The sequence below is a fragment of the Schistocerca cancellata genome, chromosome 12 (assembly GCF_023864275.1).
Source record: "Schistocerca cancellata isolate TAMUIC-IGC-003103 chromosome 12, iqSchCanc2.1, whole genome shotgun sequence".
Classification (NCBI taxonomy): Eukaryota; Metazoa; Arthropoda; class Insecta; order Orthoptera; family Acrididae; genus Schistocerca; species Schistocerca cancellata.
The window spans coordinates 94020013-94037809 of record NC_064637.1 but is presented as its reverse complement, the minus strand read 5'-3'; the positions used below and the strand labels follow the sequence as shown (position 1 = coordinate 94037809).

The window sequence follows — 17797 nt, the reverse complement described above, 5'->3', positions numbered from 1 at the left end:
CACCAATCTTACTACTAGACATGTCTGTTCTTACCATTGCAGCAAAGCCGTTGATGAAGAAAATACGTAGAAGGGCAGGAACAAAAATTGGATTATCCAGAAAGCATTACAGACGTCGCTGCCCACTGCCCATTGTAAGACACTAAGGAGACAAACAAATTATTTCTGATATACTGAAAAGTCCGCCTTAGCGGCGAAAATTTTGTGGTCTTTACCCAGGTTTCGGCTAGAATAATCTAGCCTTCTTCAGAACCATAAAATAACATGCCAAAGTAAGGCACAGTCAACATTAAAAATTAAAACCTATAGTACCGTGGTACCATGTCTTAATTCGACATCGTACCACGGTACTATAGGTTTTAATTTTTAATGTTAACTGTGCCTTACTCTGGCATGTTATAGTAATTTTATGCTTCTGAAGAAGGCTAGATTATTCTTGCCGAAACCTGGGTAACTGAGTCGGATTTTTCAATATATTAGTCTATCACAGTTGCTGACGGGTCTGAAATATGCCAAAAATACTTATTTCTGATTTGATGAGGATACATTTCAGAGGAAAACCGCATTGTAAAAGTGATAAATACTTACACAGTCCAGTCCCGTAAGCTCACTGGCGTTAAATGAAACGTGTGGTCTGAAGAATTCATTGTGTCCTTGAAATAATTACAAGGAAATTATGCTAAACGTTTTGAGGACACTGCTAAGCCGGCACCCAGTTACGACACTGCTTGTCGTTCCAGCTGAAAGCGCTCCTGTGCATTTGTGGATGTAACTAACTGCAGTGTATTTCCCGTTTTAAAGAATAATCCTTTCACTCTAAAAACCTGTACAGGATATCTACATAGTTTTCCCCAAAAAGAGTTTCTACATTTCCAGAATGGACTTATGAAAGTGCTGCAATATTTCGATTAACATGTGTGTGAAATACCGTTCGTCCATTATGGGACGAAATAGGTCACGTGTACCTGAGTGCGAAAATCTGTGAAATTGTCTTCGTCTATCTGTATGCCGACAGCTTGTACCAGATAAAAATCATATCCTCAGAGATGCAAAAATAAATAATACTAAAAATTTGTATTGTTTGTGGTCTGTGTTGTTGAGAAATGTGAAATATAAAATCAAATCCTATGCAGTGCGACTGAATTGTCATCTAAATTCGGTGCATTCTCAGTTTTCCCCTCTCCCCCCTCCTCACTTTTAGACAGCTGCAATGGTGGTGAGGGAAATGTGCAGCGAGGCTGAGCACTGTCCCACTCAAACCAGGTCACAGCTTGCGAGTTGAATTCTTTGCTACCCCTAATAGAAAACCAGAGCAGACTTCTCGTACAAACCCATATTCCATATTGTTGACCTTTGTCGTCTCATATCATTCGTAGTCGTCATTGGTGTGGCATCAAAGGTTAGGAGAAAAAAAAAATCCCATGACACGACAAGAGACTAGAATTCAGGTTTTTACAACTGGTGTGACAATTTTAATCATAGTTTCAAACTATTGTATGGTTTACCTTCCCTTTTATCCATCTGTCCAATCACCTGTTTTCTCCTCTCTCCCTATTTTATCCTGCTTCCTCTTTCACATTTTCGACTCTCTCTTCCACACCTCTCTCTCTCACTCTCCTTCCTCTCTTTAATTTTCCCTCCAATCTAACTCTCCTCTTTCTCATTCTCTCTCTTCCTCCGCCCCTCCCCCTGTCTCTCTCTCTCTCTCTCTCTCTCTCTCTCTCTCTCTCTCTCTCTCTTTCTCTCTCTCTCATTCACTCACTCACTGCAGAGTGAAATATTAATTTTGGATATTTATGCGTGAATATTTTCCCCTAAAATCATGTAAGTTCCGCGTTTATTCGCCTTGGCTAGCTGCTAGACAGTAAATTTATGCGACTCCTCACCTCTGTCAGACTATTCTTGCCCAGCATCAGGGTCACGAGGTTGGGGTTGCTTCCGAAGGTCTTTGGTGGAAGCAAGGACAGGTGGTTATCTTCGAGGATGACCTCCTTGAGACTCTTGATGCCGGTGAACGTCCCAGGCTCCAGTGACGTCAACATGTTGCTGCGTAAGTCCACAGTCTCCAGCAGCGGTGTCGACGCAAAAGTCGAACTGTAAGCATGTAAATGTTCAAAGGTTCCTTTATCAACTTAGCACTGTATTATAATGGGATAGTATTGTAAGTCCCCAGAAGAAACTACCGTCAAACATTTCCTAACTCTGCTCTGAACCTGTAGTGGTTCTGGCGCCATCTGCATCTTGCAGTAAGGCGCCGTAACAGCAAATACTGGATTTACAAATGAACATCCATGTTTCCGAATCTCATTCAAAAAACGCGACTGATACTCTATTTTGAGTTACAGTGTGAACCATTAGTCAGGTACTGTGTATTAATAGACTAATATGGTATATAAGCTACAATATATTACATACTACACTATAGCACATGTTAACTACATGCCGGCCGCGGTGGTCTAGCGGTTCTGGCGCTGCAGTCCGGAACCGCGGGACTGCTACGGTCGCAGGTTCGAATCCTGCCTCGGGCATGGGTGTGTGTGATGTCCTTAGGTTAGTTAGGTTTAAGTAGTTCTAAGTTCTAGGGGACTTACGACATAAGATGTTGAGTCCCATAGTACTCAGAGCCATTTGAACTTGTTAACTATATACCACTTTACTTTGTTATCCTATAACATACTGCGTACAGTACTACAACGAGGATCGTTTGAAAAGTCCGTGCAAAGTCCGAGAGATGGCACCACCGGCGCGTATGGAGGTCATGTTTAGTTAGTAGCATCTTTGGAAAGAACGCACACCAAGTTTCAGCCATATTGGTCTATTTCTTTGTGTTTGGCATTCATGTGAATCAAGGAAGTCGAGTGATTGTCAAAAAAATGGACGAAAAAGAATTTCGTGTGGTGATTAAACATTACTTTATGAAAGACAAAACGCCTCAGGAGGCTAAAGAGAAACTTGATAAACATTACGGTGACTCTGCACCTTCGATTAGAACAGTTTATAAGTGGTTTCAAACTTTTCGGAGTGGCCATATGGGCACAAGTGATGCTGAAAGTTCTGGACGCCCTATGGAAGTTACGACTCCAGAAATCATTGATAAAATCCATGATACGGTGATGGATGAAAGAAGAAGGTGCGTGAGATTGCTAGTGCTGTGAGCATCTCGAATAAATGGGTATATGATATTTTGTATAAACATATGGACAGGAGAAATCTATCTGCAAGATGGATTCCGCAATTGCTCATGCTTGACCCAACACGGAATCGTGTAAAGTGTTGCAAGGATTGTTTGTAGGTAATCAATAAGAATCCGCAGGGCTTTAAGGGTCGTTTCGCCACTGTGGATGAAAAATGGATACTTTACTATACTCTTCAGACAAAACAACAATCTAAACAATGGGTTACCAAGAGAGAATCTGCACCAAAAACGGCGAAGACCATTCCTTCGGCCGGAAACGTTACGGCGACTGTCTTTTGGGATTCGCAAGAAATCTGGAAAAGAGTAAAAGTAATACAGGTGCATACTATTCATCGTTGAAAACCGAGCTGCAAGAAAGACGCTGGCGAGTGGACCGCAAAAAAGTCCTTTTCCATCACGACAATGCACCAGCACACACCTCACCAGGTGTGGTCGTAAAATTGATGGAAATAGAATTCCAACTCGTTTCACATCTCCCCTATTCTCCATACTCGGCTCCCTCGGACTACTATATGTTCCCCAATTTGAAGAAATGGCAGGCGGGACAAATATATTATTCAAACGAAGAGGTGATTGCAGCAACTAATAGCTATTTTGCAGACTTCGACAATTCCTATTATTCGGAAGGGTTCAACAAATTTGAACAGCGTTGGATGAACTGTATAAGTCTGAAATGAGACTATGTCGAAAAATAAAAAAAGGTTTACCCCAAACAAGTAAGTAGCTTTTATTTTTGCACGGACTTTTCAAACGACCCCGTATGTACTACGTGCTAATGTACTGTACTACTATAGGTATTAATCTATGCTACTATACAAAGACAAGTCGTCGTTTAAAATTGTTACCAAAAATCTTGAAAGGTTCATGACGAAATTCACTTCACATTTTTACACGTTACCCTAATGAACGGTAGGAGGGACATAGGCGGTATGAAAATATGTATACATTGACGTGGAAAAGTCATTGGATAGTGATGTGCACAGTCGTGCGCCATTGTCACCAATGTGAAGGTCGTGGACACGTTGTCAAACTGATGCAAGTTTTCTGCATGTAATGTTCGGTAGACATACACTCCTGGAAATTGAAATAAGAACACCGTGAATTCATTGTCCCAGGAAGGGGAAACTTTATTGACACATTCCTGGGGTCAGATACATCACATGATCACACTGACAGAACCACAGGCACGTAGACACAGGCAACAGAGCATGCACAATGTCGGCACTAGTACAGTGTATATCCACCTTTCGCAGCAATGCAGGCTGCTATTCTCCCATGGAGACGATCGTAGAGATGCTGGATGTAGTCCTGTGGAACGGCTTGCCATGCCATTTCCACCTGGCGCCTCAGTTGGATCAGCGTTCGTGCTGGACGTGCAGACCGCGTGAGACGACGCTTCATCCAGTCCCAAACATGCTCAATGGGGGACAGATCCGGAGATCTTGCTGGCCAGGGTAGTTGACTTACACCTTCTAGAGCACGTTGGGTGGCAAGGGATACCTGCGGACGTGCATTGTCCTGTTGGAACAGCAAGTTCCCTTGCCGGTCTAGGAATGGTAGAACGATGGGTTCGATGACGGTTTGGATGTACCTTGCACTATTCAGTGTCCCCTCGACGATCACCAGTGGTGTACGGCCAGTGTAGGAGATCGCTCCCCACACCATGATGCCGGGTGTTGGCCCTGTGTGCCTCGGTCGTATGCAGTCCTGATTGTGGCGCTCACCTGCACGGCGCCAAACACGCATACGACCATCATTGGCACCAAGGCAGAAGCGACTCTCATCGCTGAAGACGACACGTCTCCATTCGTCCCTCCATTCACGCCTGTCGCGACACCACTGGAGGCGGGCTGCACGATGTTGCGGCGTGAGCGGAAGACGGCCTAACGGTGTGCGCGACCGTAGCCCAGCTTCATGGAGACGGTTGCGAATTGTCCTCGCCGATACCCCAGGAGCAACAGTGTCCCTAATTTGCTGGGAAGTGGCGGTGCGGTCCCCTACGGCACTGCGTAGGATCCTACGGTCTTGGCGTGCATCCGTGCGTCGCTGCGGTCCGGTCCCAGGTCGACGGGCACGTGCACCTTCCGCCGACCACTGGCGACAACATCGATGTACTGTGGAGACCTCACGCCCCACGTGTTGAGCAATTCGGCGGTACGTCCACCCGGCCTCCCGCATGCCCACTATACGCCCTCGCTCAAAGTCCGTCAACTGCACATACGGTTCACGTCCACGCTGTCGCGGCATGCTACCAGTGTTAAAGACTGCGATGGAGCTCCGTAAGCCACGGCAAACTGGCTGACACTGACGGCGGCGGTGCACAAATGCTGCGCAGCTAGCGCCATTCGACGGCCAACACCGCGGTTCCTGGTGTGTCCGCTGTGCCGTGCGTGTGATCATTGCTTGCTCAGCCCTCTCGCAGTGTCCGGAGCAAGTATGGTGGGTCTGACACACCGGTGTCAATGTGTTCTTTTTTCCATTTCCAGGAGTGTATGTCCAGTACGTGCAGAAAGACGCCATTCGCTGGCAGTAGGAGTACGCTGCATCATTTTAACAATGTGTTGCTGTTCCTGTACATGTTGTTGAACGACGATAAAAAGGAAAATGAAAATTAGGAACAACAGCTGTTTCACGTAATGTGCCGAAAACTCTGCTGAACTTTCTACGATGAGGCATTCGACGTAGCCGGCCGGAGTGGCCGAGCGGTTCTAGGCGTTACAGTCTGGAAACGCGCGACCGCTACGGTCGCAGGTTCGAATCCTGCCCCCGGGCACGGATGTATGTGATGTCCTTAGTTTGGTTTAAGTAGTTCTAAGTTCTAGGGGACTGATGACCGCAGAAGTTAAGTCACATATTGCTCAGAGCCATTTGAACCATTTGAATTCGACGTGTCGAAGAGCGCTGACGGTATTCTCCGAAACCAGCTGTGGCACTCCCATCACAGGAGCCGTTTATGTACACCATATCTGCACATTCTTCACTGTTATATATATGTGTGTGTCATTTTAGCCAACGCATGTACGAACACGGTTAAGTGATCCTACTCCAGTTAAGTAATCCTACTCTTTAATACACACTCAGTCCACGCATTAGTACCTTCACAAAACACCATGGACAGATGCTCGTTCAACGGACCAGTTTACTGTCAGGAAGACGTCCCGAACGAAGGATTCAAGAGCAACGACGTGTTAGCATAAAACTTGAAAGAGGTTATGTTGGTAGGGCACAAACGTGCGTGTCACTACCCCAAAAACAAATATACATTACATGTGCTCTACGTTGAAAACCATTCTGAATATGGCATATGTCCATATGAAGATTTTTGCTTCAAATGATAGTTCCTGTCAGACGCCTTAATATTGACCGTTCCTTTTGGGGAACCCTGTATTCGCAAGGGTCGGAAATCGTCTATTGAGTTTTAAAAAGCCAACAGTCTTTTGCAGCACATGTAGGAATGACGGAATTGGCATAATTGAGGTTCATTCGTTTGACCTAGAGTGTGATTATTTGATATTTTACATTTAAGTGCTATTATTATATACTGCACTGGGCGTGGCACATCAGCGGCTAAAAGCCACGTTGCTTACACATTTTCAAGCAAAGTGCGATATTTTTTATGGTTACTCAGGTTAATGTAAATCATTTACATCTACACACATACCCCGTAAACCACGATAAGGAGCGTGGTGGAGGGTACCCTGTTTCCTCTCCTGTTCCATTTACAGAGAGAGCGAGGGAAAACTGTTGTCTGTTGCCCCTGTATGAGCCCTAAATTCTCGTATCTTATCTTCATGGTCCTTATGCGGAATGTATCTTGGCTGCTGCAGGATCGCTCTGCGGTCAGCTTCAAATGCGGGTTCTCTAAATTTGGTCAGTAGTGTACCTCGAAAAGAAAGACGCCTTCGCTCCACAGATTCACATTTGCGTTCCGGAAGCACCTCCGTAACACCTGTATGTTGTTCGAAGCTACCGGTAACAAATCTAGATGCTCGCCTCTGAATTGCTTCGATGTCTTCCTTTAATCGGACCTGGTGCTTATCCCAAACACTCGAGCAGTACTCAAGAACAGATGACACTAGCGACTAACATGTAGTCTCCTTTACAGACGACCCTCTACACTAAAATTCTTTCAGGAACGACTTCCTGACATTGTCAACAAATTTCTCTTCTTCAGAAACGCTTTCCTTGCCATTGCCAGTCTACATTTTGAATCCTCTGTACTTCGACCATCATCAGTTATTTTGCTCCCCAAATAGCAAAACTTCTTTACTTCTTTAAGTGTCTCATTTCCTAATCTAATTCCCTCAGCATCAACCGACTTAATTCGATTACATTTCATTATCCTCGTTTTGCTTTTGTTGATGTTCATCTTATATCCTCCTTTCACGGCACTGTCCACTCTGTTCAACTGCTCTTGCAGGTCCTTTGGTCTCTCTGACTAAATTACAATGTCATCGGCGAACCTCAAAGTTTTTATTTCCTCTCCATGGATTTTAATACCTACTCCGAATGAAGTATTAGACATGAATTTTAAAGTGATGCGTCTACGTGTTCCTGAGCAAAATGTTTCATAAGAGCCGAACAGTCTGCCAGACAACAAAGTGATCCTACAATGATCTCGTTTTTACTGACTGACGTAAGGAACATAAAAAGTATATAAAATGTCAATTACTTCAAAAATAATTCCAATGTTTATTAATACATTTATCTCACTGTATGACAAGGTGGACAACGGCTTCATGAAGAAATGTTTGTCATTGCCTATGGAACGATCATTGCACCACTCCGTCCGAAGCGAATCGATGACAACGAATGTATTTCTTAACGCCTCCAAAACTATGGAAGTCGCATCTGGAGAGATCGGGGCTGTATAGACGACGTGCAAGGGCTTCCCAGCGAAATATCTGCAGCGCACTTTAAATAACCTTGGAAACAGGTGGGTCCGCCAACACAAGTTTCCCGGGGAATCACTCAGACGTCCTCCATAAAGTCCCGGTATCGCCCTATGTGATTTCCATATTTTTGGAGCCGTGAAGATACAAATTCTTTGCTGTCGGTTTGCTTCGGATGAAGATACGCACGCATGGGTACAATTATTGTTACGTAGGCAACCGCAAACATTTTTCCGAAAAGACATAGACCACTTGTCTCTTAACTGCGCAAACACTGGGTGACAGCTACTGGACTATATGAAATAAAATCGTCGTAACTTCTGAACTGTTTGCGTTAGGACGTTCAAGCTCCGCATGATCAGAATTAGTATGCGCTGTATGGTTTGGTTTAGCGCCGAAGCCAACTTTGATTTGGATGGGTTCGTCAATAAGCAATACCGGCGCATCTCGGGGGCTGAAGATCCGCATTTAACGATTGGTGAGTCTTTCACCCTCAACAGGTGACTGCATGCAAAGTCGCGGAATAATCGGTGCAATATTCCTTGATGGTACGGCGACTACCGAAACAGTACGTGGAGATTTTAGAAGATGATTTTATCCCCATTACGCAGAGTGACCCTGATTTCGACAAGATTTGGTTCATGCAATACGGAGCTCGACCCCATCGAAACAGGAGAGTGTTTGACGTACCAGAGGAGCAGTTTGAGGACCGCATTCTGGCTCTGGGGCACCCAGAGGCCACTGGCATGGGCCTCGATTGGCCGATTGGCCGCCATAATCATCGGATCTGAACACATGCGACTCCTTTCTGTGTGGATATATTCAAGACAAGGTGTTCAGCAATAACCCCAAAACCATTGCTGAACCGAGAACAGCCATTCAGGAGGTCATCGACATCATCGATGTTCCGACACTTCAGCGGGTCATGCAGAATTTCGCTATTCGTGTACGCCGCATCATAGCCAATACTGGCAGGTACATCGAACATTTCATAACCTAAATCGGAATACCTGTAGGGAAATTTACATGTTGAATAAAGTGGTCCGCATCTCGTGGTCGTGCGGTAGCGTTCTCGCTTCCCACGCCCGGGCTTCCGGGTTCGATTCCCGGCGGGGTCAGGGATTTTCTCTGCCTCGTGATGACTGAGTGTTCTGTGCTGTCCTTAGGTTTAAGTAGTTCCAAGTTCTAGGGGACTGATGACCTCAGATGTCAAGTCCCATAGTGCTCAGAGCCATTTGAACCATTTGAGTCAATAAAGTGTGTGCATGGCGTAGTTTGTAACCAATTAACTTTTTTTCGTACAGTCCAATAATTGCCACGCTGTATATTAACAGTTATGACGATTACGCGTTTTCATATGAAAGCCCTTTATACTAGATTATCAGTTACCGGGTCTTGTTGAACGAATTTCAAACATGTCACAAATGTGTGTTTTACGACCGTCTTACTGTATAACGGAAACGGTATACGACTGGTGTAAAAAGTTGATACCCTTCCGCGACTTCGCTATTGAACACAGGCCACAAGTACGCATTGTCTCGTTTCTCGTTATGTGCGTAACCTGCAAGAAAGTGCTTCCCGTGTTTGTACCGGAGAATTTACGCTTCCGGCTTTTCTGTTGATTCGGACTACTGCGTACTGAACCGAAGCCTTTCTTCGGCGAATGTCTGTGACATTTACGAACCTCCGTAGCGCTGTTGCCTTCGTAGAATCCAACGCAAATCTGTGGCTGTGTGTAGTATCAGACTGACTATATAAGGTCTGGTGAAGTTGTGGAAAAGACGTACTCAAAGTAACTACAGCCATCAACCTGAAAGTTGGTCAGCTTCATTTCAGAAGATCTTGATGGCAATTCAAAAGGTCGTAATTTTAAGAATTTGAGCCATGACTGAGGAGACATCATCTCAGGAATTATGGTGTCAATAATGAAATGAGGAACATTGTCCGTATCAACACTTCTTTCAATAATGATTGACAGATTATTTCACGGAGCGAGGTGGCGCAGTGGCTAACACACTGGGCTTGCATTCGGGAGGACGACGGTTCAATGCCGCGTCCGGCCATCTTGATTTAGGTTTACCGTTATTTCCCTAAATCACTCGAGGCAAATGCCGGGGTGGTTCCTTTGAAAGAGCACGGCCGACTTCCTTCCCCGTCCTTCCCTAACCCGATTAGACGATAACCTCGCTGTCTGGTCTCCTCCCTTAAAAACAACCCAACAACAGATTATTTCAGATCTGGTACTGCAATGAGCAGTTTTTCCGTAGTAGTACTACTGACATTATTACAGCACTGACAAAGAACGGCGTTGTTGTCGGTGCTGACAAACTGCACGTTGGAGCACCAGCTCTGATCTATTAGCCAGCCTGTAATCCGCAATGCAATATACACTTTGAAGAAAGCGGCGCACCATGAAAGAATCACCCGAACTCTATAGCTGTGCTGTAGATGTACAGACCAACAGATGATTACAGTTTGATTAAAATAGGATGGCTTGTTCGAGAGAAAGAGCATCACAAATTGAGCGAGTCAATAACTGGTTGGTCCACTTTCTGCCCTTATGGCGGTAGCTATACGGATTGGCATTTATTGATGGAGTAGTTCTCCTTGGGGATATCATGCCAAATTCTGCCCAGTCGGCGTGTCTGATGGTCAAAATCATCAGATGGTGTATGGCGTTGCCGACAATGTACCAAAAGTTCTCAGTTAGGGTGAAATCTGCGACCTCGCTGGCCAAGGTAGGCAAGCTTAGTGACCGGAGTAGAGTTGTCTTCAGTGATGAATCGCACTTCCAACCGAGTCCCGATGATCTGCTAGGGCATGTGTGGAGGTGCCCCAGACAGCGTTTGGGATACCAAATTGACTGTCGCCCTCCATAAGGCCCGACAAATATGAGGTGCATTCATTTTCATAGCAGGACTTCTTTGGTTGTCATCTTCGGCACCCCTACAACCTTTATTTTGTTGCCCTTCATGGCAAGCTCTCCTGGCTTACAGTCTAGCAAGATAATGCCTGCCCGCATACGGCCATGGTTTCTTGGCCATCAAGGTCGTCAGATCTCTCCCCGCTTGAGAACGTTTGCAGCATTATGGGCAGGGCCCTCCAAGCATCTAGGGATTTTGACGATCTAACTTTCCAGTTGGACGGACTTTGGGATGATATGCTTCAGGAGTGCATGCCACAATTCTATCGATCAATATGCAAGCCGAATAACTGCTTACGTAAGGGCCAGAAGTTGACCAACGCTTCATTGACTTACTCAGTACGTGAAGCTCAAAAATGGTTCAAATCGCTCTGAGCGCTATGGGACTTAACATCTGAGGTCATCAGTCCCCTAGACTTAGAACTACTTAAATCTAACTAACCTAAGGACATCACACACATCGATGCCCGACGTAGGATTCGAACATGCGGCCGTAGCAGTCGTGCGGTTCCAGACTGTAGCACCTAGAACCGCTCGGCCACAACGGCCGGCGTATGTGAATGTCTTGTTTTGAATAAATCATTTTTCTGAAATAGTAACCATTTCTTTATTAGTACATGTAAATCACATCTGGCGCCGTCCGTCCATTCGCATAATTCCTTCGTGGTTCCTCTCTTTTTTGTCTTAGAGTTCATTTCGATAATAGCAATTTCGAAAACAAATAAAATGGATACTCCCAATGCGCTCATGATGTCGTATTGAGTCCAGTGTTTATTAAAAATGTGACAATTATATGTGTATGCAGAATAAGCAGTGGCTTTAATAACAGTCAAAGCTTCTTCATTCGTTAATTTTTAGCATTGTCTTTATGACGATTTAAGTGTCAAAGTTTTAAGAGAATTGCATAACACGTGTTTTCACAATTTTGTTTCATAAAGCAATGCGTGGGGAAGAAGGGTGGGGGGAATTGAAAGCTGAATTCGGGAATGTTTGCGAAGGGTTTTTAAACACACCTGTAATTTTGCTCCAGAAATGTTTAATTAGATCCATGGGCCTAAATTTTTTTCTGAAAAATACTTATAGGTAAACTCGATAACAACCTCATACTTGTCGTAGTGTTGCTCCTGTTAAGTTCACAGAATCTTTTTTATATGCTTTTTTCAGAACCCAAGAAGAAAGAGTGGACCACTGACATCCCTTAGCCCTGATCTGCCATGTTCCTAAGGATGGGACTGTGACAAGAGGATTTCCCGTTGGGAGTAGTTAGAACCAGATCTGACATACGATGGATAATCAAAGTTTTTTAATTAGTAAGCCCTAACTATCGCCTTCATACAACAACACTGCGTAATTTACTTTTGGTTTATTTTACAGGTACACGTATGGGGGCCGGCAGCAGTGGCCGAGCGGTTCTAGGCGCTACAGTCTGGATCCGCGTGACCGCTACTGTCGCAGGTTCGAATCCTGCCTCGGGCATGGATGTGTTTGATGTCCTTGGGTTAGTTAGGTTTAGGTAGTTCTAAGTTCTAGGCGACTGATGACCTCAAAAGTTAAGTCGCATAGTGCTCAGAGCCATTTGAACCATTTAAAGGTTCAAGCATTTCCAGGTACGATATGCCAGTTACAGCTGACTGGGCAAAATAGGAGACTGCTGGCCATCCCTGACCCGACGTCCTGTGGGAGACACAGCCAGTTTCAGTGAAAAGGTCGCACCAATTAAAAACAGCTTGTCTTTGCGGCGGTGACTTGCGATATTTACTCCTGAATTGTCTCTGGACTGTAGTAGCAGGTCTGGATTCATGAAACCATAAATAACTATGTGTACGGTTTGCACAGTTATACGACTGTTGGAATAACTCAATGCGTATGTCCCCTAGCAGACACTAGCAGTGTTAGTCGTCAATAAAACTGGAAGGTAAACTGCATTAATTGCTGTGTCAAACCTTTCTGCAAGTTATTTACCTTTTTCATAATTAGACGTTATATTAGTATAAGTAATTTATAAGCATCCTGTACTTATAGGCCTGTTATGGGTACCACAAGACATCATCGAGATTGTAAATTTCTGCTTGTTATCTACTTGGTTTCATAATTTAATTGGTTTAGGAACAAGCGTGACTGGAAGACACAGTGTTCAATGTCTTTGTATTTATGAATACGAAATGTACAGATGTTAATTTTGAACTACCAGTACTTTTACGTCGTGAATATGAAGGAAAGTCCATTAAATTTGGTATTATGTTTGTGTATGTGGTTCATTGGTCAATTTTCCGAAGTTACTTTAAAAAAAAGACGAAATGTATTCGGGAGGACGACGGTTCAATCCCGCGTCCGGCCATCCTGATTTCGGTTTTCCGTGATTCCCCTAAATCTCTCCAGGCAAATGCCGGGATGGTTCCTTTGAAGGCACACGGCCGACTTCCTTCCCCGTCCTTCCCTAATTCGATGACCTCTCAATTTGGTCTCTTCCCGCAAACAACCCAACCCAACAAAATGTATTCATGCATATATGTGTATTTGTTAGTATTTATTATAGAGTACAGCCATTATCTTGCTAGATTACTTGATTGATCTTGAGAATTTAATTTCCTTTTTGTTTACTTTCCATTCTCTGTTCCAAGAAGTGGAGTAGGCTGTTTGAGATATGGCCCATTATATAATCTAAGTTCATTTCTATCAGTCTGTCGACGAACTGGTAGTGGGGCAGAGGGTTTCCTGTATGGGAGAGAATAACCGATTCTGGCATTTGCATTAGAACCGAGGGAAACCTCCTTAAAATCTTGGTGAGTACCAATGGTAGCGTCACATAACCTAAACTCTGTCCACAGGCTCTGGCAGGTCCATCGCTGCCGACCAACCGCCTTGTCATCCTATGCCAATAGCGACGTTTGATGTGGTATGGAGGGCCACTCTCCCTGCAATAAGTTCTCGTGACCTAGACCATTACAGCTCGGTCGAGTAGCTCCTCTGAGCCATGCTGATCCCAGCTTATGCATTGCTTTAAAACTTGGCTGTTACTCTGGGTTTGGTTTCCGGCAGTTATTGCAGTTATGCCGTGGTTCTTCCTCTTTCTACGTGTGGCAGCAGCGGTGTGTATCGATAATTGCACCGTATAACAACTTTGGTCTGGTGTTTATAGTGGTGTGCAGCGACTCGGTCGGTTGGAGTGAATCAGCAAGCAAGTCTCTGTGCGGCGCAGTTGGCTGGGCCCACTTGTGGTCTCTACACAGTGTCGGAGCGTATGGGGGTGCTACAAGGTTCGTGGCTCACCGACCCAGGACATGAAAGTTGAGTGGTGATCTTATTACCGGGGCAACGTCTGTTCACGTTGGCCCCTTGGCTTGTGGTTCACTGTTGGCGCTATTCCTGGGAGCATCAGCGAGTGTTCGAGTTGGTGAAGATTTTGCCGCCGTGTGGTGGAATTAACCATATTTGTCGGTTTGAAATTCAAGTACACCAGCTGAATTTTCTGCCTTGTGGCCGTTAGCGTTCCGGTTAGCTGCCCTGGTCGCTGACGTAAATTCAGGCAGTGCCCTTTCCTCACCTGCTGTCGCTGTCCAACATGGTGTGTAGTTTTTGACAGCTTCATGTATTTTTGGTTGTGGGCGGCTATGTTTGTAACGTTTTGGCTTTGGAATTCTCGTGTACTGGTCGGTGGTTAGCAAGTCGTCTTGTCGGTGGGTCCCTGACTGTCTCTTGGTTATGTTGCAAGCGGATCGAGTATAGTTGGGCTGACCTCTTGTCTCACCTAAGCGAAGATTTCAAGGAGAGACTGAGCCCCCTGGAAACTTCTGAGCGCCATTGCCTATACTGCCTTTCTTGTTGGCGTTTGACAGTGTATTTTTTAATGGCTCATAGCTGATGGTTGGAATTTGTATGCTTCTAATTGCGTTTTTAAAATCAAAGGCTTTCAGCTGTTTTAAAAGTTTTTCTAAACTGGGCAATTCTTACATTGTCTGAAGATAAAGCTTGCGCCTCCTGCCTGTTGAAAATTTATTGTATTGTTTTAAAGCATCAGCCTTCAGCCGCTTTAAGTTTTAATGACCTTGCTTATGAAGTACTACCTTTTGGAAGATAAAGCTGTGAGCTTTCTGCCTGTTGAAAATTTATCGCAGTTGTATTGTTCTTAAAATTATGGGCCTTCAGCCGCTTTAAAATTTTGAATTCTTACTTATCAATTCTTACATCACTTAGGCTTAAATACTATTTAAGGTTAATAGCTTTGCGCCTTCTGCCTTGTAAAACCGGTTGCAATTTTAAACAAAGGGTTTGAGCCATTTTGAAGTAAGGCTTCTTATTGGCCATAAAGTTTGAGGCTTCTACCTACTGAAAGGTTATTGTTGTTTTAAATTTATCGGCCTTCAGCGGCTTTTAAAAAAACTTAACCTATCTGACTAGTCAAGTCTTACATCCCTTGGCCTTAAATACTATTTAAGGTTAAAAAAAAAAGAAAAAAAAATTAGCAGCTGTATTTAATTCATGGGCCTTCAGCCGTTTTAGAATTAAAGACGTTTTCTGTCCATAGTCAAGCTTAGAATTTGCGCTGTAATGTTTGGACAACTAAATAAAGTGTTGTGTTCGGAGTGTAACCGACAGCCGCTCATTCTGGCCCCCCCTTCCACAATTCCTACTACTTGTCCTGTCTTGCGTCTCATTCTCGATTGGCCTCATAGAGTTTGCTGCACCCCTTAACAGTCCTCCCACCAACGAGAAATCCCAGACAGTATTGGGAATGGAATCCAGGTCCAGGGAATGGCAGCCAGCTGCACAGACCACTGGGTTATGGAGACAGGATTGCATTTCAGGGACAATGTTGTTCTCTGACCTAGACAGAAATAAAAATATTGTTTGCTTATGTATGTGCGTGTGTGTGTGTGTGTGTGTGTGTGTGTGTGAGAGAGAGAGAGAGAGAGAGAGAGAGAGAGAGAGAGAGATAATAGGTAGATAGAGATACAGAGAGGGACACAGAGAGTGAGACAAAGAGTGGGAGAGAGAGAGAGAGGAAATATAGTGGGGTGGGATCATTTAGAAATTTCAGTCCTTTCTTGTGCGACCACAGTGGGTCATTGTAGGACGCCATTAGCTTCACCCAAATATCCTAGTGGCAAAGGCAAAATAGTTCCCAGTTCTTAATACACTCCTGGAAATGGAAAAAAGAACACATTGACACCGGTGTGTCAGACCCACCATACTTGCTCCGGACACTGCGAGAGGGCTGTACAAGCAATGATCACACGCACGGCACAGCGGACACACCAGGAACCGCGGTGTAAGCCGTCGAATGGCGCTAGCTGCGCAGCATTTGTGCACCGCTGCCGTCCGTGTCAGCCAGTTTGCCGTGGCATACGGAGCTCCATCGCAGTCTTTAACACTGGTAGCATGCCGCGACAGCGTGGACGTGAACCGTATGTGCAGTTGACGGACTTTGAGCGTGGGCGTATAGTGGGCATGCGGGAGGCCGGGTGGACGTACCGCCGAATTGCTCAACACGTGGGGCGTGAGGTCTCCACAATACATCGATGTTGTCGCCAGTGGTCGGCGGAAGGTGCACGTACCCGTCGACCTGGGACCGGACCGCAGCGACTCACGGATGCACGCCAAGACCGTAGGATCCTACGCAGTGCCGTAGCGGACCGCACCGCCACTTCCCAGCAAATTAGGGACACTGTTGCTCCTGGGGTATCGGCGAGGACCATTCGCAACCGTCTCCATGAAGCCGGGCTACGGTCCCGCACACCGTTAGGCCGTCTTCCGCTCACGCCCCAACATCGTGCAGCCCGCCTCCAGTGGTGTCACGACAGGCGTGAATGGAGGGACGAATGGAGACGTGTCGTCTTCAGCGATGAGAGTCGCTTCTGCCTTGGTGCCAATGATGGTCGTATGCGTGTTTGGCAGGTGAGCGCCACAATCAGGACTGCATACGACCGAGGCACACAGGGCCAACACCCGGCATCATGGTGTGGGGAGCGATCTCCTACACTGGCCGTACACCACTGGTGATCGTCGAGGGGACACTGAATAGTGCACGGTACATCCAAACCGTCATCGAACCCATCGTTCTACCATTCCTAGACCGGCAAGGGAACTTGCTGTTCCAACAGGACAATGCACGTCCGCATGTATCCCGTGCCACCCAACGTGCTCTAGAAGGTGTAAGTCAACTACCCTGGCCAGCAAGATCTCCGGATCTGTCCCCCATTGAGCATGTTTGGGACTGGATGAAGCGTCGTCTCACGCGGTCTGCACGTCCAGCACGAACGCTGGTCCAACTGAGGCGCCAGGTGGAAATGGCATGGCAAGCCGTTCCACAGGACTACATCCAGCATCTGTACGATCGTCTCCGTGGGAGAATAGCAGCCTGCATTGCTGCGAAAGGTGGATATACACTGTACTAGTGCCGACATTGTGCATGCTCTGTTTCCTGTGTCTATGTGCCTGTGGTTCTGTCAGTGTGATCATGTGATGTATCTGACCCCAGGAATGTGTCAATAAAGTTTCCCCTTCCTGGGACAATGAATTCACGGTGTTCTTATTTCAATTTCCAGCAGTGTATTTGGGAGGGATTTCCACTTCTGGCATTCACTTGACATCCAACTCATACATGCAGAACAATTTAGTTGGAACCGGGTATTACGAATATTTTCAGTTTATTTCTGTGTCAAATTTGCCCTTTGACCCACCTCAAAATAAAAGTAAGTGTGTGTGTGTGTGTGTGTGTGTAAAATAAATTAGTTTCTGATGGATCTTCTGGGTTGTATGGCCATGGTCCGTGGACCTGTTTAGTTT

General features: G+C 45.4%; 1 protein-coding gene across 1 annotated transcript in view; it reads right to left on the bottom strand.

The window, feature by feature from the left end:
• Positions 1-17797, bottom strand: part of LOC126109478 (leucine-rich repeat-containing protein 15-like) — a 120105-nt gene that overhangs the window by 71786 nt on the left and 30522 nt on the right. Inside the window, exon 5 of the mRNA XM_049914505.1 lies at positions 1887-2094. Within this exon, the coding sequence (XP_049770462.1) occupies positions 1887-2094 (208 nt within the window). The remainder of the gene's footprint in view (positions 1-1886; positions 2095-17797) is intronic.